The 23,006-nt window shown below is 37.6% G+C and overlaps 1 protein-coding gene across 16 annotated transcripts in view; it reads left to right on the top strand.

Annotated features, from left to right (window-relative positions):
- The window catches only part of NRXN1 (neurexin 1), a 986,667-nt gene that overhangs the window by 845,940 nt on the left and 117,721 nt on the right, over positions 1-23,006 (top strand). For 9 of the 16 annotated variants that reach the window (XM_088149210.1, XM_088149217.1, XM_088149185.1 and 6 more), the window contains 2 exons: positions 7,435-7,524; positions 9,138-9,457. In XM_088149210.1, coding sequence (XP_088005336.1) covers positions 7,435-7,524; positions 9,138-9,457 — 410 coding nt within the window. The remainder of the gene's footprint in view (positions 1-7,434; positions 7,525-9,137; positions 9,458-23,006) is intronic. The other 7 variants (XM_088149249.1, XM_088149240.1, XM_088149231.1 and 4 more) reach the window with 1 other exon arrangement.

The following is a 23,006-nucleotide window of genomic DNA, read 5'->3' as shown; positions in this document are numbered from 1 at the left end:
CCATGCTCAGTAAGGAAAAAAGTCTGAGAGCCTTACCACGCAGCATCAGCATGGACTACTGTAAAGGAAACTGCATTTTTGTTCTTGCAGCATTTGTTGTGTTAAGTCTGCATGTCATTCTGATAATAGATCATGTGATCTCGCTGGGATCAATGCTTCAATAACCGTGGTTCCCATTTCTGTGGGGGTTTTCAAGAACATAACCTCTGCCAATAATGAGGATTGACTGTAATATCACAGTTGAAAACCAAAGTTGCCTTCAAAACTCTTTCCCAAATTGTGACCCCACTTGCATGTATAATGTGGCCTTACCCTCTTAGGACCCACCCAACTAAGTGTCACCCTGACCAGCAGAGGTTGCTTGCTAGCATTAGACTCCAGAAGCAAACTTTACCATGTTCTCTGTAAACGGATCCTTGTTCACTCAATTTTGACACCACAGTTAATGGTTTTATTGTGGAAACTGGAAATAGTGATAAATGTTCTTTTGGGGAAAATGAGCCATAATTAGGTTATTGGGGTATACCAGACTATTCCATGATTTGTTATCTGTATTTCATCTATTATCTGTATTTCATCTAAGCATTATTTGGTGTGTCTGTTTTTAGCTTCTTATTAGTATTCTTTTCCTCCTCCAGAGTTTCCTGGAGGCCCAGCAAGGGATTTAAGTTAACAATAGCTTTTGTGTGTCTAGACTGAGTCTTTGTAATGTTATACCTCTCTGCACACAGGGATACCCATTTTATAATCAAATTATTTCCAGTCAGTCAGGATTGTAAAGAAGTTCAAACTCAGCAGCTAAATGATACTCTGTGTGTGTGGTGGGGGACAGTGGTGGGGTGGGAGGAGGAGGGAGGGAGGGAGGGAAGGAGAGAGATGTGCCAATATAAACCCAGATATAGAAGTGGACTTTGTTTTAGTTTTGTTTTATATCTTTAATGTTGCTTAAGATTGGTTATTTTTTTGTTTATTGTTTTACTGAATATTATTTTTCTGGGGCTTCTCAGGAGAATCAGCATAATAAAAACACAATCCAGGTGGGTTTATTTATTTGTTTGTTTGTTTAATGGATTTATATAGCTGCCCATCTCACATGTGTGACTCTAGGCAGCTTATAATTAACATAAATAAAATACATACAGTACAAAAAAATTAAAACACATCACATCTGAGCATTGTAAAACAACTATCAACATAGCCAAGTTGCAAAATTATAAGTACCATCAACTTTAAACAGGCTGCCTCATAGTCTGTTTTTTTCTTGACAACTGTTAATTTTCTATTTGTTTTGAAAATCGTTCAGAACCATTTTACCCAGTAAGAAAACATTTTAATTTATTTATACTGTAGCTCAACTATTTCTAGGGAGTTCATTTCATTCCTCTCTAATCTGAGTCTTGACTCACCAGTTGAAAACCAATGTATTGATGATTACATTGAAGAAACATCGTTTGTATAAACTATGTCTGGACAAGTTTAGCCTTGAGCAAAACATGGTCCTGGGAGGTCATCATTGCAGTCCACAATGGGTGCAAAGTCCTCAGTTTTTGCCACATTTCTCCTTTTCCCATGGTGGGCTGGGAGAAGGAAATCCTTCTTGTACTCTGTTTACCATAAAAGGAATATTGAAAGGAAAGCAAATATATGAATTGGGAATAGGAAGAAGGTAAGACTTGGATAAAAAAAGGTGGGAATGATAGAATGTGAATGATAGGAGACTTTAGGACATAGTAAGGGATAAACAGAGAATGAGAGAAAAAGGAAACGTGAGATAGTTTATTTTTTTCTTCTCTCCCTCCCTAAGAAAATGGAAAAGTTGAGAGAGAGAGAGAAGGAGAAAAGGAAGTGATAGTGGTGGTAGAGGAAGAAGACCATAGAGATGAAAGATGCTCTCTCACTCATTTTATGACTTTGCCCTTGCTTGTCACCAAAATGTCCTTCTAACTACTTTCTTTCATGGAAATGTAGAAAAAGCGATGCTCTGTCTTCCAGTGTGCAATAGCGTTTGTTCAAATTGCCTGTTTGCAGGAAAGTCTTTGGCTCCCTTCAGCTGAGCTATGCTTTAGTCCCCACTAACTAGGGGAGACAAAATAGAAGGAAGAGAATTTCATATAAGCCAAAGGACATCTTGTTCCCACTTTTCAGTTGCTGGGATAATTTGGCGACTATTAGTCATCTTAAAGGAGATATCAAAAATAACTTCTGATTGGAGCAGACTTTCCGGGAAACTCAGAGCAAAGAAGGTCATATAAGATTACGATACATGAAGAAAGAGGCACCGCACAGCATGATAGGTGCAGTAAGCTGCCATTTTACCTATTCCAACACTTAACAATGTCTGTTTTTAGCTACAGTGCCGCAGCATCAGTAAATTAATGGTGTGCATCGATTTATTTGTTTGTTTGTTTGTTTATTTATAGTAGGCCTGCTAACAAAATATGACCTGCAATTTAACAATGAAGCCCTGGGTTTTTTATCTTACTCTTATTATTTCTTTTTTATTCTCCGTTCTTGTTGATATAATACACCAGCCTCTCATCTTAGTCAGTCTCCACTCCACCGAGGAAGCTATTGCTTATTAGCAAGAAAGGAACCCACTGAATCAGGTTGGACACTTTTACCATTAATTATCAGTTGCAACACTGAAAAAGTCCTGCAAATCAAAATAAGACAGATTTAAAAGATAGGAGATGTTAGAGTAGGCACCCAATTCCAATTGGAAAGTAAGTAGTAGAGCTATTGTTACCTGTTACAGGTACAAATGTCCTTCCTCTGTTCTGCCTGTAAATGCCACTCCCCTACTCAGACAGTGAATACATTAGTATCCCCCTCCTCTGTTCCCCAGTTGCTCTTTCTGAACTTACTAGTTATTCCCAAACTTTTGAACTAGTTCAATGGAGACAATACAGGTAATCCTCAGTTAGTGAGTGTAATTGGTTCCAGCAAAATGGTTGCTAAGCGAAGCATGTGAGAGAGAGAGAGAGGGAGGGAGGGAGAGAGGGAGGGAGGGAGGGAGAGAGAGAGAGAGATGCTGCAAAGATCACAGGTTGCTGTTGTCTCATTCAGATAAAGTTCTGTGTACATTGTCCTGTGCCTGATTCGTTTTGTTCCCTTTTTTTGCCCCCTCACAGGGTGGAGAGTTTGCTTAAACAAGCAATCTTTTTTTTTTTAACTAACACCAACTGTTCTGTTTTGTATTTTGTTGTTTATACGTTTAATTATTTCCCCCCTACATTATGAAGAATGTTTTGAAAAATCCTGTTAAAAGACCTTTAAATAATGTTGGAGGTGTGGAGAGAGGTCATTTCATTCTTTGTCCAAGACAGCAAAAGGGATTTAGGACACTGTCATTATGTGTTTAGTGGAACAAAAGAAATGAATATATAGAAAACACTTGCTAATGTCACAAGTTCTTTCATTCTCTTAAGAATGCAATTCTTCTTCTCTAGACAAAGCAAAGAACCAAAAGCAATATTTATAGTCATGCAGAATAAGGGAAAAAAGCTTGATTTTTAAGACTTAGACATGAAGAACTAGCCAATGCAGCTATAAAAGTGGGCTGGGGGAGCTCTGGGAGTTGAAGTCTACCCAACTTAAAGTTGCTGAGCTTCCCCAACCTGACTTCTTCCAGATGTGTTTCCACAAGTTATTTATTTATTTATGTATTTATCTTCTGCAATTTATTTATCAAACGTGTATGCCACCCAACTTCCAGTGACTCTGGGCAGCTCATAACAATCAGAACAAGTAAATTACAATAAAACCAATTAAAAGGAAAAAAAAAGTTTAAAAATGGCAAGAATGACAGACCAGATGAAAACAAAGGAAGGAGTCTCACTCTCCCTTGCGAAAGGCCTGGGTGAAGAGCCATGAAAACCTAAACAACAACAGGGTAGGGGCCATCTGGCTCTCAGGGAAGGGGGCTTATTCCAGAGGCCAGCTTCACTACATTTCCTATACTGGATGTGAATTACCACATCAATATAATTTGGATGGTCTTAGTCTAAGACAAGCTGGAAGGAACAGACTGCCATACGTGGGATATTTGGTGAGGGATAGCCTATTGGAGTTCACTTCACATTTGCAACCACAAGGCACTCAGTGGTTTAAACCAGATGTCTTTATGGGTCAAGGACCAATTCCTTATTCTGTGCACCACCAGGATAATTTCTTGAAAAGAGGAACTGCATGGAATTCAAATTGAGATTATAATACAGACTAGAATGCTATTTCTTTCTTTCTTTCTTTCTTTCTTTCTTTCTTTCTTTCTTTCTTTCTTTCTTTCTTTCTTTTTCTTTTTCTTTTTCTTTTTCTTTTTCTTTTTCTCTTTCTTTCTTTCTTTCTTTCTTTCTTTCTTTCTTTCTTTCTTTCTTTCTTTCTTTCTTTGATTGATTGATTGATTGATTGATTGATTGATTGATATTGCTGACCATCTTGCTGAGGTAACTCAATCTGGGGTTTTTCATTGTCCCCCAGAAAATGCACTTAGACTGAAGGAAGCCATTGGTGGCAATATCTTTGTCTTTAGACTGGCACACTTTCTGTGATTCTGATACTTCTCCAGCTTTGGTAGCTGGACTTTGTCATCAGTTAGAAACTTCCCAGTCTGGCTGAAAGACTAGCCTCATACATAGTGCTAAACTGAGACAAAACACACAGTTATTGGTTATTATCCTATATAGCATTAGGCAACATTTGTTGTTGCATAATAGCAGCAGCAACATTTTGGGGTACATGAAGTTTAAGGAAAAACAGTGGAAATTATTTGTGGTTGTGTGCAGCAGGTATGATAGCAATGGCTAATACCACAGAAAAGGGAGAATGAAACAAAGGAAACCTATTGGCTTTCTTTCTGTGAAGAAATAAAAGAAGAAAAATTCCCTTGATTTTCTAGGTCTTCTATGCATATGAGACTACAAATTCTTGGAATTGTCTGTGTTCTAAATTCTGTGCGTGTGTGTTTAATTGGTTTTATCCTATTTTCCCATAGCTTTGCTGTTAGTAGAGTCTGTTAAAGAACCTGAACTGCTGACATTAAAATTTGGACATGCTTTTTTTTTTTTTACACTTACTCTTTCGAGAGATGAGTGAAAGTAATCACAAATTATTTTGTGTGTATGACCTTTATAAATCAACTGCCAATCTCTGCAGTTTTCATTTGCTTTTCAGCTCCCAGTGGTGCAGAATTGTAACAGATGGAATGAAATGTAATTTGCAGATTTTAGAATATTGTAGGAAGCCACTGAAGTTAGTAAACTCCATATAGTGTAGAGTTTTAGCTAAAAGATGTTTTGAAAGAGAGTTAAAAAGCAAAACACAGATGATTCAGATTTAATTAAAGCATTCTTTATGCTCTAAAATATGAAGTTTCAAAATCTGGAAAGGAATGTTATATTCTTTATTCTGTTAATATGTAGATCAAGACAGAAAAAGAGTAATAGGATTTTTTTTGTATTATTTGTATTGTTATTTGTAAGCAACATTTTATTTGATTTTATCATAAAAATACTGAGAATAAATGTCAAAATACATTAAATATTAAAAAGACAGATGATGATATGATAGCCATGTGATCATTGCGGAATATTAGAGTGGAGGAGATTTTGTGTGTGGAGAGATAATGCTTATATCAAAAACATGATTATGATGAATTGTTGACAAGTGAAGCAGTAGCAAAAATGATGTGTTAGAAAGTAAATAATTGAAATTTCTAAGAAGTTGGCCAAAACTTGATTGTCAGTCTGGAAGGGGGGGGGGAAACCCCTCCAAAAATATTCTAAAGGGTTGAACAGATTTTCATTGCTATGGTTTGTGGTACAGAACCAAAGCAAGATTTTTAGATGAATGAAATATTCACCACTGACACAAAGTTAGCTACAATGCTTCACTCTAGCAGAGAAATACGATGAAGCCTTCAGTAAACTGTTTAATGTATTCCACGTTTCAAACCTCTTCCAACCTCTTCTATGATTGTCTGTGTAGAATTCCCTTTAGAATTAATCCCATGAATGTATCTGTGTAGAAAAGGAACCTTGGGAACTGGAATTCACATTTGCAATACAGGATATTCTTGTTGTTTTTACATGTCTTCCTTCAAGGAAATCATACTATTCACTTTTGTTTATTTTCTCTATGAGTCTGAGATACCACTTCAGATATGTGAAATTACCTGATAGTAGTTAAGAGTAATAGTTAATGCTAGGGGCTTTCAGTTGAGTCTGAAATTGGTGCCAGTACATGAATTCATCTGCATCAGCAGTAGTGCATGTACTGTCAGGGTTAAAAAGCTATATCCTCTGTTTAGTCTCCAGGTCAGAGTGTTTTAGATTAGAATATGTTTTTAGGTTCTAGAATTATTTCATTCTCTAGAGGTAGTCTGTTGGCTTCACTAGACCTAGGAGGCTATAAAAGTTTTGATGAGGCTTGCTCATTTGTTATTCCCACCTCTTGACCAGGATACCCAAGACATTTTCTTGCCTAAGGTAGAACAGCAAAGGATCACATAACCATGTCCCAGGGTCCACACTGTGGTCAAAAATCATCTAGTGAATTCATGTTGAACTCCTGTTCCTGTTCAGCTGGCCATTAAACTACACTGACATTGATAGGTCCCAGAAACATCCTTGTAAATAAAGATGATTTTTTTTTACTGGTTTGGAATTTTCATATACATTTAGACCATAATTTCTGGTGTTATTTTTGTCAAAGCCTTGATCTTGTGTGTTAAAACTATTCTGTTACATCTGTGATTATGTGAAACAATGGATGACCCAATTTTCTTTTCTTTTGCCATCTGTTCAGTATATTGAAACTGTTGGGATGAACTGATTTAGAAGCTAGAGGATGTTTTTTAAAATGTATTTTTCCTGACTTGGATATAAATGATATCAGATCGATATCTAGATCTCAGACATAAGGCTGTCCTTGAAGATGGTTAAGCACTCTGTTGTTATTCTTCTTTAAATGACTAACCTGGACTAAGAGATGGAGCAAGAGGTATTTTGCAAAATTAAACCTGTTTCACCTGAACGTGTTTTAACTAGTTAATAAGAAATATCAAAACAAACAAACAAACAAAAAAGGCAAAAGGCAAAGGCAAAACCCTAAGGTCAATGAGCATTCTTTCTGTAAAGCTAGTATTTGTTGTTTAAATTTGTTTTTGGGGGTCTGTCTATAACATAAGTTTTAATAACCTAGTTCAAATGCAGATTTCTAATTTTCAATTAACATAGGAATAATTTTGTTTGCTAAAATAAAATAAATGAGTGACAAGTCTGAACCTTGAAATGTTCTAGATAGAGCTTTTTAAAAAATTCCAAATTTTTTCAAAAAAAATAATCATGTGGCAACTGTATAGCTCAAGCTTTAAGTATTAACTTTTAACCTTTGACCTTACAGATTTTAACCAATGAAATGTCTCTTTAAACTTTAAAGGAAACAATGATAACGAGCGCCTGGCGATTGCTAGACAGCGAATTCCATATCGGCTTGGTCGAGTAGTTGATGAATGGCTACTCGACAAAGGTAAAAACATTGATTAAAACTTCAAATAAAAAAATAATTTGAACATAACCAAGTAGTGCTTCATTGTAACACCAATAAACATAAAACAATAAATTTTTCAGTAAAACTAAATTAAAAACAAATTTTAAACAGTTAAATGTAGAGTAAATATTTGCATACCATGTATATAATAATTTCTATACATTTTAGTGGTACCGCCTGTTTAATAATCATACCCTGTTAACTTAAGGTTAAAGGGACTGTTAAATATAATCCACTAAATCTATGAAGGTATTCATAGCAAATATTAACCAAAACTGATAAATTATTCACAGATTATGTTACGTATTCCTTCAGCTAAATTATTAACTAAATATCTATATATGTATGTAGTTATGAGATCTTCATTACGTTCCTGAAACAAACAAAAATCATTTTTTAAACTGTAGGTTATCTTAAATAGTGGGCTGTATCATTGCCAAACAAGATGAAGTCCCTTTAACGTTTGCTACCTTCTAAGGAGATTTTGGAACAAACCCTAATTAAAAAAGAGCTTAAAGTTGTGTGCATGCTGTTATTATGAGCAGAATCCAATCTGCAAAAGAGAATATTATGTTTATGAATACTCCTAATGATAATGGGTTTGCACTGGTGAGGATTTCTGTTAAAAATAGCAATGTGACATGACTCTTCATTGATATGTGTATCATTCTTTGAAATTGTTTTTACATCAAAAACATTTTTATTTTGTTGCTTTTTTCCTTAGTTGATGGCCTTGCTGAAAGATAATCAGACATTTCTCTTTCTCTCTTTTTCTTTAGCATTTTTGTTTGTTTCTGAAATGCTCAATATAGAATATGTATCCCATGCCTTCTCAGCGTGTATGCATATGTGTATGCCTGTCTTAAAGGAATAACAACATTCATATATGAAGTCTTTCTATTAGAAATATATAAGGAGATATTCTTACTAACATATTTTAAAAGTAGGTAGCTTTACAATAGCATACTAGGTAGGTAGGTAGGTAGGTAGGTAGGTAGGTAGGTAGATAGATAGATAGATAGATAGATAGATAGATAGATAGATAGATAGATAGATAGATAGATAGATAACCTATGCCTGAATGTAATTCTTTAAGGTTAGCCTTTATTAGACATCATGTTAGTTTCCATATTACGTAGCTTTACATAGAGAAATGATTGTATGAAAGAAATATTATATGCTTATATTGTGCAATCCTTGAATATTGCACATTATGTATGATAGCCCTGCTGATCAAAAATCTGACCCCACAGGTACATATCATGCCATACTTAAGTTAAAGAAAACCATTTGGAAAAATGTGTGAAAGGAAATTGTGGGGGGAAAAGTCAATGAAGTGACAATATTAACAAAATTCTCAGTTGGCCTTTTTATCATCTCGCACGCACCAAAACAGAGCTAAGCAGTTACACATATAAAATAGTTCTGCATTCCATGACACCTCATTAAAAAGCAATGAATTATGAACAAACTTCCTTTCTTATACTTTATTACTCTCATACTCCACCCCATAATCTGTTAAAATCATCCTCTTTAAGAGTGTGGTGTTCACAATCAACATTTTTTGCATGTATGTAATATTATTTTCACAGGGCGTCAGCTCACAATCTTCAATAGCCAAGCAACGATAAAAATTGGAGGCAAGGAGCGAGGTCATCCATTTCAGGGTCAGCTTTCTGGACTCTACTACAATGGTTTGAAAGTCCTGAACATGGCTGCCGAGAATGACGCCAACATAGTGATAGAAGGGAATGTGAGACTTGTTGGTGAAGTGCCTTCCTCTATGACAACTGAGTCAACTGCCACTGCAATGCAATCAGAGATGTCCACATCAGTCATGGAAACCACTACCACTCTGGCTACCAGCACAGCTAGAAGAGGAAAGCCACCTACGAAGGAATCAATTGTTCAGGTTAGTCAGCGGTGATTTCCTTTCTAAATGAGTTGGTTTTCTTTCTGGATTTCTAGCATATACTTGCCTTTAGAAGGTGAAAAAAATCTTCATGAAGCTTTAAGGTCATAGTCATCAGGCTATGGATGCGACATTGACTTAGACATAGTAGAAGGAGAGCCATGTTAGTGTATGGTATGCATATTTCTGATGAAGTGTGCTACAGCCCATGAAAGCTTATGCTTTTTAATGTTTATTAGTCCAAAAAGGTGCTACCAGACTTCTTTGGGTTTTTGGATATGCTGGCTATAGGAAGTGCATTCTCTGGGAAGCCATCATGTGATAGAAGTATGTCCATGCTAATATCCAGAAAATGATCAGGTTTCCTTTTCCTTGTATTAGTTTGAAAAGAGCAGATAGCAACAGGATTAAGAAATTTGTACTTTAAAACAGCATCTATCCTAAAATTAAACATTTGGACTATTACATTATGAATGTAATTAAAAAAAGCAGAATTTTGACCTTTTGGAATTGAGCAAAATTAATAAATTTACCTTGAGTGCCTTAGAAATTAGGAATGATAGTTCTACTTGCTCCTTGTTAACATTAACCTTTTAAAATGTCAGATTAATGGCCTGTCCAATCCTTAGGTGTCTCCCAAGCTTTCCAATTGTTTGTGTCCTTAGTCCTTCCCAGCTTAGATACTTAACATTTCTTGCATATTGTATGTCCAAACATACATATAAAATGAAATGTGGGTTGTTACACAGATTGTAACAAGACATAGTTAAATTTCCAAACATGAAGCAAGTAAGACTCTAGATGCAAATGTTCCTATTAGTTTACTAAGTGTATCCTCAATTTGTTTTGGCACCCTGTGAAGTTTGGGTCTAGTTTGAAATGAGCTCAATTCTGTACCATCCCATCTTTCCAGTTGTCATTGTCAATCTAAACTACCCTGTTAAGGTGATGTCCTTGTGGAAATGTGACTGAGTAGTATGAGCTATTGGTAAAATCATACTGTGTCTTAACACATGTTGAGACTCTTCAGAGTCATCCAGGCATCCTCACTTTCAAGAGTATATAAGATGAGGGTAAGAAGCACTGTTTGAAGGCAATCAGATTCAGTGAGCATGCTCTGAAATGACTTATTCCCCAGAATGTGTGCAAATGAAAGTTTGTAACATTTTCTTGCAGTTTAGAATAATCTTCTTTGGTCACTTTCAGCATACTCTATTTCCCTTTTTCTCCAATTAACACTGAGCATTACACAGTCACTATGCACACTTAGTACGTCTTAGGCCATTTTTGTAAGGGAGATGGATTATTGTGCTGCTGTCCTGTCCCCCACCCCACCCCCAATTCTGAAAATCATGAATCTTCCACTTGAATGTCAATGCTTCCTTCTCGATCTGTATTATTATCTTATCTGGTTTGAAATAATCCAGATAAACAGACAGACAGGATAAATGGTTTCTGGATAATTGAAAATTCTGACACCTTATTGCCTTCTAGTGGGCATTTGGATTTATGTAGCCCAAATATGTTTGTCTTACCTCTTGGCTACATAATTGTCATGAAATTGTCACTGGAATTCACCATCTATATGTATAACAATTACATCATTATTGCAGCATCAATGTATCTGTATATTAATGTTATGCAATATAAATTGTAGTATTTGAGGGAACTGGCAACTATCAAAGGCTATAACGAAGGTGAGTAGGAAGGCATTTTAATTGTCCAGTTCTAAAGGTAACTTAAATCTGAACTTTCAAATTTTGTTCTTTCAGTGAAGTCTAAGGCAGATGGCTTTTGTGTGAGATAACTTTCATTCCATTCTATATCAGATTTCCTGAAACATATGCAAGTTAGCTAAAACTTTTATAACTGTTCTTTATGATGAACTGAACATATAGAATGTGGTGGTGGTTTCCTGAACCTTTAATGTTTCAGGGCAACAAAGAGATTGTCAATGTTTTACAGCCTTTGTTCTTGTATTTATATATTTTATTTGGCATACAAAGATGGAACAAGTGAAGTTTTCTTCTGGAATATACCAACCAGTCTTGTCAACAAAGTGGCTGTATCATGTACTTTAAGAGGTGGTACTAGAGCCAGTTTGGTGTAGTGGTTAAAGCATCAGGCTAGAAAGCGAGAGACTCTAGTTCTAGTCCTGCCTTAGGTATGAAGCCATCTGGTTGACCATGGGCCAGTTACTCTCTCTCAGCCCTTGGAAGGAGTCAATGGCAAACCACTTTTGAAAAGTGCTGCCAAGAAGACTGCAGGGGGCAGTCACCAGGAGTCAAAAATAACTTGAAGGCAAAACTTTTTTTTAACAACAACTAGATTATTGAGGTTTATATTAGTTTTTATTTTTGATGGTGTGATTGCCAGATTTGCCTGAAACCTGAATAAGAGGGGCAACAAAACAAAACCAAAAAAAAAAAAGGTTGCAGTGTGAAGTGTTTCAATTCTAGCCAATCAAGCATAGCCATGTCCTTTGTAGAACAGGTCGTTCTGTTTCTCATCTTTTTCTTTTATTTTCCAGAAGATACCTTGCTTTCTCTAGCCATAGATTTTGCATAGTTATAACTGGGCTGCCTTGTTGCTGCTCCCTTGTTATTATTGTTATAATTTTATTTAATAGTAAATCTGCACTCTTTGGTTGTCCAAAGCCTCTACTGTAGGTGGCTGATGGGGTTTTAGTTACAAAGGGACTTGCACTTGGAAAATGAGTTCACTACTAGTGTGTTTATGCAATCAAAACTTGGATAAATGTTGCTCCAGAGATGATAATGCTAAATAAATATTTGGCTTTAATGTCAGCAGGTTTTGGGCTCCTAATTCCCCTTATCTCCCCTCTTTTGTTCCTAGCCTGCTAAAATATATCCCACAATTAGACCCTTTGATTTTTTTAGTGGCTCCTGTGCTGAAATAATTACAACTTGAAAAATAGACATAGTTAACAAGTATCCCTTTTTAAGCTTTCACCAGAACTTGAGACACATTTTATTTGTTTGCTTGCTTTGTTGTTAATGGCACTAGGAAGTTGTAATCACATCAGAAGGATTAAGGAAAGTTAGCAAGAATGTGGAGCTAAGTAAAAGATTGTGAAAGTGGATGGACATTGAAAGTAATGGGTTTTGATAGAAGAGTTTTAAGTTTGAAATGTTAGTGTAGTGCAGTTGAAGATACTGGTAGAAATAATAGAACTGGATGAAAAGAAAAGTGGGATCATGCAACAAAGGCAGAACTGGTTGGACCTGCTGGGAGAACCTTGGTCTGGAGTATGAGATGAGACAAACCATAGCTGATAGCAGTAATCTGGAGAAAGCTTGTTTTAGATTTCTCTAACCACCTGAGGAAGTCACATGGTTGCTCTGTGATTATGTTCATCTTTGTGGAAAAGAACTGTTGATGATGAGGACTTGTTCTTACAGAAAATGTGAACAATTGGACAAGATATTCTGGCAGTTAGGATGATGTAGAGAAGAAAGAGAAAAGGGAGGGTGAAAAATGGAAGGTTGCAAGAAGTAGACTCTGGGAGACAAATGGAGTGTAGAGAGTATAGAGAATAGCTTTGACAGGGAGAAGGAAGATCCATTGTCAAGGCAGCAAACAGATAAACATGGGTTAAGCCTATAGAATAAAAGAGATTTATGAAAATGCCCAAGACAGGCACCCCTAATTCACGTAATATATGAAGGAAGGAGGAGGGGAAGCACATTAAGATTTGCAGTATTCTGTTATTGCCATTCTTAATAAGATTAGTTTTAGGCCTATGTATTGTCTCTTTATTGATCTGGTCTACCTTGTAGGTCTGACATGGTTGGGGGGAATCCATGGGTAAAAGATTGAGAGGGGTGGAGTGTTTTTTCTTGAGATGAAGATCAGCAATACATTTCTCCTAGACCCACATAAGAGGGTCTTGGAGGGCAAGCAGAGTGGGTAGTTGGTTGGCTGGTTGAAAAATGTGGGTGCTAAAAGATTGCTGGGTGACAGGCTCAAGCTTCTTAGGAGGGAGGTGGTTGTTTGGGCAATGTACAAAGATATAAGAAGGATTGATTTATTGAGTCTTGGTATAAATCCACAAATGAATGAGATTGTTGATGGGAACCCTTGCAAGCACTGTGGAAGGTTGTGGGCTTTGGAAAAAGATGGGAGTATAAAAGAAGGGATCAGTATAGTGATGGGCAGAGGACGAATAGCAGGAGATGGGGGCACACTCTCAGTGAAAGAAGTTTGGGTGCTTGAAACCAATCCCCATTTACATTTCCTTGTCCTCAAGCCAGAAGACCTGTTTTTGATCTCTGGCTGTTTTTGCTGAATGCCAGATCTTATCCATGGATGAGAGAGCAAACCTGGCCTATATTACTAAAGGGTGAATAAGGAGGTGTTCCCCTTTACAAGGTGTGCCAGCTAGCACAGGAGAGGAAGAGTAGCAGTTGTCATCTGGGAAACTCTGATAGCATTTAGAGGCACTGTTCCACAGATAACCAGATGTGAGGCTTCTGGGACAAGTTGGTACTGCTGTTACTGTATTGTCCCACTGCTGCCTGGCAGTATCCCTGTCTGGGCTGCTGGACCTCATCACAAGACCGGCAGTGAAGTTTTCTGTGCAAATGGTGCTGGGGGACATCAATTTGTCTTCCATGGTGGAGGGGGGATCAGAACTGCCCAGAAGTTCATAGCCACCACAGATCTGTTTCAGATCATCAAAGGCCTAATTAATATAAGATGCCACACATTAGATCTGGATTTTGTTTTAGGGCAGATGCAGTGTGATGTGAGGGTGGAGGATATAACATTTATCCTTTGTTGTGGTCAGATCACACTCAGCTTTCTATGGGGTTCACTCATGCTACCAACTTCAACAGAGAAAATAAACCAATTTGATCAGTCCATCCCAGACATCTAATGGAATGACTTGGTTTCCAGAAAACACTTTCTGAGGCTCTAGTGGACACTTCTGCTGAGATTTTAATCACCTCTTGGAACAAGGAGGAAATAATGACCTTGCATAAGATTGCACCTGAGTAGCCCCTTCCTACTGATCTGGGTAGTTCCTTGAAGATGAAACAGCAGAGAAACCTAAAACAGTGCTGGTGAAAAATAAAGAATGTGTATGACTGAAAATGGTTGAGAGCTCATGTTTGACTTTACACTGTGGCAATAAGAGCAGCAAAACATAAACATTTCTCTGTTCTTATTGCATCCACAAAATGTCACCCAGCAGTGCTTTTTAAAATGATCCAGATCTTAGTAGGGAAGGACAGGCTGGAAGAATATTTACAGAGCCACTCAGAACTGGGTGACACCTGGGCAGTCATCATGATGAGGTGAGTGAAACAATGTTTTGTGAGATTATCTGGGAGAAGATTGAGCCTTTGAATCCTGAAGTAGAAGGGTTCTTTGCTACCTGCAGCTTGAATTCCCACTCTTCCTGGTTGATGAAAGCCTTCTAGGAAGTGACAGGATGCTGCCTCAGGGCAAGAGCAAATGCATCCTTGAGAGATCTCGTGTTGTTGCCTGCCTTCAAAGAGGCAGTGCGCCCTCTTCAAGAAACCATTGCTTGACCCAGATAAATGGGATGATTATTGAACAGTGTCCAACCTTCCTTTGGGAGTGAAGATTTTTGAGGTGATGGGACTGCAGTTTTGAGAGACCTACAGGAAATAGGTTATCTGGATCCTTTTCAGTCTGACTTCAAGACCATACTGATTGGACTTGTGGATGACATCCGGCATGACTGGGATGGGAAGTACAACCCTCCTGGTAGTGCCTGATGTTCAGTAGCCTACTATAACATTAGTACATGTATGAACTGCCTTTCAGGATTGAGAGTGGTGGTGGGAGCACTGCTATGCAATAATTCCCTCCTTCCTAATGAGGTGGTTCTAGTCAGTGGCAACTTGGGGGAGAGACTGATTCTTAAGCCACCCCTGCCCCCTCTGTTATTAGATGCTGTAGGACTTAATATCTTTCTGCTCTTGTTTAACATCTACATAAAGCCAGTGGTAGACATCTGCCGGCATGGGTTCAGATGTCATCAATATATAGTGGACACTAACTTTATATTTTGATCCCAGGTTGAATGTCTGATGCCACTGAGATATTGTTACAGTGCATGGAGGCTGTTAGAGTGGGAGGAACACAATCAATCCTAGCAAGATGGAGTGACTTTGGGTGAAGAAGCTATCTAATTCCATGGATTCCACCTTTAGTTCTGAATAGGACTGTGTTCACCCCATACTGCACTGGCTCATAATCTGGGTTCCTTTTTGATGAGCACCGGGCAGCTGTGATTAGGAGTCCCTTTGCACAATTTCATCTAGTGCAGCAGTTAGGACCCCCTGTGGAACAGGACATCTTCTTGCAGTCATTTATGTTTTAGTCATCTTTTGCTTACATGCAAGGCACTTTACATGGGACCTCCTTGAAGCCCATTTGGAAATTGCAGCTGGTCCAGAATGCAGTTGCTTGAATAGTTGGATGCATCATAATTTGCCCATATAACACCACTACTCAAGATCTGTTTGGCTTCCAGTTGAAATTCAAACAACTAGTTATCATGTTTAAAGCCCTACATAGCTCAGACATAGGTATCTGCCGGATCACTTACTCCAGTTGGATATGCCTATGTAGTAATATCTGGAAGCTTGAATTCCCTTCACGTCCCCTCTCTCAGCGTACATCATCTGCAGGGACCACAGAAGCAGATCTTCTCAGTTGCTGCCCCCTTCTGTGGAACTGCATCCCCACAGACATCTGGATGGCGCATATACATATATGTATGTATGTATATGTATGTGTGGAAACCATTAAATCCTGGCTGTTTGAGCAGGCCTTGGGGGTTGATATGTGATGGGGCTATTCCCTCTTACAGTTGGGTATTTGAATAATGTAATTTAATAAAAGGCAAAAGATTTATATGATCTGAAGAGAAACCAGATTTTCTTCTTTTTTTCCCCCTTTCTTCTTCTTTTATTTTTAATATTTATAAACAATATGATGGAGACTTTGTTACTATACTCAAGAATTCTATTTTTTTCCCTTTTATTATGAAAACAACTCAATGTGCTTTGCTTGGTATCTTTTAATAATGTTATATTGAGCATTAGTTGTACTATTGTAGTAACTATCTGTCCATCTATAGGCATTATCTTTTTTGAAAATATCTCTGTTTTAAATAAAGAAAAAATATTAAAAATAATGTAGTTTAATGTCCCTTGTTATATAAATGGAAGCTGTATTTTTGTATGCATAGCTATTATTTATTGTTTTAATCTAATTTACAGATGTTGGGTATGAAAGCCACCCTCATGCCCTTGCTGCCTTATCAGAAAGTGAAGGATATTAACTTTGGAACTTTATGCAGTCCTAAAAGGGAGAATGTTACCTTTTCTTCCAGTATTCAATTAATTGACGCAATAGAGAAAAGAGGCAATTGAATATTAACTGCTAATGAAAGATACTTAATGATGGTACAAGTAAATGCAAGTTTAAGGGGAAAATGAGCTGATAAAGAATAAATGATCTAATCAATTAGAGATTATTTGGTCCATTTGCAGAGTTATTGAATTCAATTAAAGATCACAATTCTCATTAAAAAAAACATCCTTTAAATCTCTTATGGTTATTTATGTAAAAATACATTTCAAAATGGAGCTAAACTTATTATACTAAACATAGTTTTTCTTCATCAGCGGTTCTCAAATGTTGATGCCTCTCGGATGAATGCAGTTAGTCTGGCATGTATTACAAGTATCAAATGCCCCCACTTCAAGCACTCATACAGTTGCTCACACACAGTCCCACAGTTTTTATTGACCCAGGCAAACAGCCAAGATGGAAGTTCGAGACAATTTTGCCATATGGCTGGTTTCTTTCTTTCATAGATTAGACTGGTGGAGATTTGCTATACCTGGATGTTAACCTCATCACTTCTGGGATCTACCGCCAGCCAGAACCCAACCACTGTGATACAGGATAGTCCACTATTTGGCATGCATGTGTAGCTTTAGAAAAAAAATATATTTTTGACCTTTGCCTAAAACCCTTGGATTTCCTAACTCTTTGTTATATAACAATGTAATTTACTTCATTTAGTGTGGGTGTGTCTATGTAAGTTTGCGTGTCTGTCTGTGTCTCCGTCTCCAGATAGTTACTCTCATTCACAGATGATCTTGATTTACCTGTTGCTGGTAGACCACCGTGGTAGACACTCTCGAGGCCAGCACATAAACCTGGCAGGATCAGCAGCGGAGCCTGTGTCTTTATGTTCCAGTGTACGTCTGTTCGAAAGGCACTAGAGGGCAACTGCAGCAGCAATTATTTTATACTGAAAGAACACACCTTTGAGCTGATATTCTTAACAGAGCTTGAAGTTGAATTTGGATGCAGGGACACTCTCTTTAACTCTGCTCTCATGTTTAGATCAGTTTCTGAGAAACTGGTACTGATATTTCTCCTCTGCAGGGATAGCTGGACTATTAAGTTGGTTTGCTCGTGGTGTTTTATAGAAACCATGGGATTCCCTCATGTTCTTAGAGAATTCCTTTTGCCATTGCTGGTGACCCTACCGAAATCTTTGCCTCACATGGGAATATTCAGATTAAAAAGTGACTGAACACAAATATGCTTTGCAGTGCATACTAATAGTTCTCCATCCTTTTTTTAAAGTGTTTATTTTTTAAAAAATGAAGGGAAACTAGAATGGTGTAATGCAGAGCTCCAGCCTGAAACATAATCTGAATTTTCAACAGTACTTTGGATCTCAGAAACTTCTCAGAAGTATTTGTAGAAAATAAAATGTCAGATGGCTGTTTTGCTTGTTTTATGATATACAGATGTTCTGTGATTGGCCACACCTACCATGACAACCATTTTGGAAGAGTGGCCATAAAATGTTCCCAACCTTCAACATGTAGCCCCTAACCCCAAAAGATTAAAGACTCCTGAATTAGACGTGAAATCTCAAACCTCCAATGAACTCAGAGTTTGTAAAGGGGTAGATTAGTAGGAGGAAAATCAAAATGGCAAAAGAATGATAATCCAGAAAAAAGATTCTGGGATTTCTGGAATGTTTTATCCTGTGCAAGATAAAAAGATGTCTCTTTAGCACCACAACCAATTTGTAGCAGTCTTTTCCTAAAAGTTGGGTTAAGAAGTGGGTGTAGAATCTCTACTCGTTGCAGAGGTTTTCAGGCTTTTGGTTTGGATTTCTTCAGTCCAAATAGGCTTGAGGGGACAATGCAATCACAGCTCCTCCATCAAGGAGCTCAGTTCATCCAGAGCTGAGTGTACATTTGTCCACATGAAAATTGTGTTTATTTCGCCAATAACCAATTTAAATGGTTCTGTTTTATTTCAGTGAGTTGGAAAGTTGCTGGCGGCTCTGGGCATCCAGCAACAAGTGAGTGATGCTGTTCTTTGCATGCATCAGAGCAGCTAACTTCCATGGGGTATTAATCAAAACCCAAGGCACAGGATGCTTGGATCAGCACCTTGCAACCTAATTAAAACCGAGCACATTAAATAAAGGAAAATGGAAATGATTCTATTCTTAAACTGATGCATGAGCAGTAAGGTTGTTTTTACACGCGTTAGTGAATCTTCACATATTTTATAGTGACACATTTATAATGGAATCAGGGTTGTTATCTAGAAGAGAATATTATCCATTCCCCAGTTTTAATTATTAATAAAGAAAATGATCTGCTACTAGGTTTATAATATCTTTTCTTATAAGCTTTTCAGTTAAGGTGCCCTATGATAGTTCACCTGTACTGTGGGACAATAGGTACAACTCCATAAAGTGCTCAGGTAGTTTCTTGTATGAGTCCCACTGACCATATTTTTTTTTAATATATTTATTTATATATCAAATTTGTCACTGCCCATCTCATTAAAACGACTCTGGGCAGTTTACAAAGCAGTTAAAATCAAATAAAATTACAGTATAAAATAATCCTAAATAAATAGAAAATAAATATAATCCAAGGATAGATGTTAAAATTGGCAGTAACTCGAGGAGTGTCATCAAGGCACTAGCCACCCCCAGGATTGGGTAAGATTGTTGTCACCCCACGCAAGCTGGCAGAGCCAGGTCTTTAATCCTTTCTGGAAAGCTGGGAGGGTAAGGGCCTGCTGCACAGTGGGGGGAGAATATTTTAAAGGGCGGGGGCAACGACAGAGAAAGCTCTCCTCCTTTATATAAAACTGTTCTACCCTACCAAAGCAGACAACTGTCCATCTAAGCTAGTATCAGCTCCTGCAGAGATGAACAAGCCTTAGATGGCCAGGGACAGCCCTTAATTTTTTTTGGAGGGAGGGAGGTAGAATGGCAAGAACTGCAGTGGGCAACCAGTGATGCACAGTGGGCAAGTCTACATCATCTTTCAGTGTGTTTCCCATCTCAGCAAGATGAAAACTATGCTCCCTTTTAGACAAACACGATGCTGAAATTTGATGGTAGGGATGGAGGCTGCACAGAAGTACCCCATGATTGTGAATTGCCACCTTGGATCTACTATGCCTAGTAGTGACTCTCAGAACCTCCTCTTCCCAGACTTAACAACTTAGACTTAGAGAGATTGGATATGGGGCATTACAAATGATGAGAGCACTGGCATAACCAATATAACTTGGTTTGCACAGGAGATTTGAAATTAGAGACTGATATTGGTGTCTGAAAAAAAACTTGATTAGTTGGCCCTTTTATTACAGCATGATACAGAGTCATGCTTAATAAACCCATGGTGTGATACAGTCATGCCATGGGTCACTTAAACAGTTCTGAACATAACCTGGAATAGCTGAAACTTTTCTTGTTGATTTGGTGATCACTGCCATTTGGCAGTTAAGTGTGGCAAACTGAGAAGAATTTTAAAACCTTAAACTAGATATTGAATGAAAGTACACAGAAGGACACATAATTTAGTAGAAATATGGAAATTATGCATTGAGGAAGTTGTCAAATACAAGGACAGACGGAACTGGTCCTTAGAGTGGCATCTATTTCTCCAAAAGCAAATAGCATATACCTGGAACTTCCACTCCTTTATAAGCAACTTTAAAAAAAAAAATCAATCTCCTTTAGTAGCTATATTCCACCGCAGAACTTTTTTTTTTTTTTTTTGTATTTGCATTTGCATTTGCACACACAACCCAACTTTTGGCTCCATGCCCTCTTTGGCCACTGGATGGAGATAGTTCTCTAAAAGCTTTTGAACAAATATTCCCAACAATTACTTCACCTGTTCACTCCATGCTTTTCTACAGGAAGCATATAGTACACCCAGGCTATGGTGTTAGATTTGAAAATTTGGATCTTGTTCCTTCTTTGCCTGCCAAATATTTTTGCCACTAGTGGGTTTCCTGCACCAGTCGATTATGGTCACTTATTTCAGTTGTCTCACACTTTTTTCCCACCAAATGGGTAGGGTTGGGGTTAAGATTACTAATCAATGGTTGACTGTTACCTCTTTATGTACCCACACCATAATCACAACAAGGATATCATACCAATCGAGTATGTCCACAGAGGGCATAATCTTTTTAGGCATGATATTTTAACACTGGCGATGGGCAAAAAAGGAACAAGAGCCTAAATCTTTCAGCAAAAAAATGCTGAAAGAGACTTTAGATCCAAGGGAGAAAGATTTTAGATTCCTGGGAGAAAGTTCAAGAGAGAGCTATAGCAACAGCTTTGTAGAAATGGTAGAATCCTACCATTGAAATGAATCCAGCTGATATGATAGCTTCATTACCAAATCTGGTCATCTGTAGAAAATGAAATATCCAGCCAGCAGCTGTCTAAGATTATATACTGTCCTAACAGTAGGGCTAGATGCAAGACTCAATGCAGTTGGTTCATAAACACAATTTCTCCATTAATCTTCAGTTTGTTCGAGACAAACAAGAGGTTTGGAAGCTTCTAGAGGAGAATAAAAAAAGAGGATGTGTTCTTTTAAAAGTCAAGGGATGGGAACAGAATTGAAAATGAAGCAGATAGCCATATCGTAAACTATTTTTAAAAGAGTACATCTTCAATCAGATCATGGAGAGGAGGGAGAGAAAAGAAAACATATTAACTCAGTAATAACCATATCCTGAGCTTATAAATGCCAAGGTCTAGATTTTTGCCTCATAAAATCTTCAATGGCCCTATGAGTAAAAGACTCTCAATCATTTTAGCAGAGAATTTATAGGAACAAATGTATATCAGCACCACCCTGGTTTCATTCCATTAAGCTATATCAAACAGGAGGCTGTTGCTTATGACAAATGCAGGTACAACTCAAGAGGTTTAATGCTTCAATGATGCTTCCCTTCCTGCCTGGCAGTGACAGTTTGGACCCAGATTATAGCAGATGAATTATCTGCAAACATTCTTACCCTTCTCTCCTACACGTACACACAATTCTGTACCTGTGTGACCTAGTTTTTGGTTTCTGCATTTCATCAGTTCCATTCCTCATTTTTTAATTTTTCCCTGATTTATAGACATTTCACATCACAGTGAATGGGGAGAAATCCCACTCCTGGAGATTCAGATAGAAAGAATTAAGGGAAAACCTGGACCTCTCAGTCCAGGTAAATGGGCAGAGACATCAGAAGCCCACAAAAATCAAGCACTGAAGAGCCAATAAAATGCAGGAGTTTTTCCTCCTAAGATCAGCTTTTAAAAATGGGAGTGGTGAGGTTGGCTCCTTTCTGCTTTTGCCTTTGGTCTTTGTTCACATTTCAAGGAACCAGCTGAAAGTCAGGTTAAAAATGAAAAGAAAAGCCCCAGTCCATAGAGATCCATCTTGGAGATAAGGGAATTATAGAGCAACCTAGAGACCAGTGAAACCTAGATGCTAATTATAACGTGATTTTGTTTTAGGGATTGCAAATTGAGTTGTGAGACTTTTGTTTTGTGAGGAGGGTGGGGCTCCTGGCTTAAAGAACCAGCGGCTGAAATCATCTTATCCAGAAGTTGTGTGTGGTTGTGTGGTTGTTTGGTCTTTTTGGTTTGGTTTTGTTTTTCCTTTTCTCCTTTCATGCCTTTTCATCTTCCTTTTAGTTCTTTAGCCTTTACCTACACAATAAAGACTTAAATTCTTAATGAATCTGTGATGCTCTTTCTGGGGAAAGTCTTTATTACACATTTTTCCTTCCAGTCAAGATACTGACTGAAGAAAGATTGACTCTTCCTGAGTAAATCATGGCAGAGAGGGATTTTTTTTGAGAAAAGTAGTGGTAGCATTACTGGGAGATTCTTCCCTGTTTGGTGAAGGATACTACAAAGGTTGTGCATGGAGCCCTCATGGAAGCCAACAGGGCTCAATTCACCACATTCTACGTGCATACATATCCTGTGGTCCCCATATATTTTGCTGAACTTTGATTTCAATACCTTGTTTGGAAGAATTTACGACAGTAAAATCTAATGTTTATTAGCCATCAACATTTTCCTAGTGTAGTTGTTAAGAAAATACAATAAAGCCAGTTCCTATAGTCTAAGAACTAGAGAACTGTACATAGCAATACAGTTAATGACTAGAATATATTTCTAGTGGAG

Source organism: Python bivittatus, unplaced genomic scaffold, assembly GCF_059951505.1.
Source record: "Python bivittatus isolate LINGU-HERP-01145 unplaced genomic scaffold, Pbiv_v1 ctg000020_np1212, whole genome shotgun sequence".
Taxonomy (NCBI): Eukaryota; Metazoa; Chordata; class Lepidosauria; order Squamata; family Pythonidae; genus Python; species Python bivittatus.
Note: the sequence above shows the minus strand (reverse complement) of the source record. Positions and strands in the feature narration are given on the sequence as shown.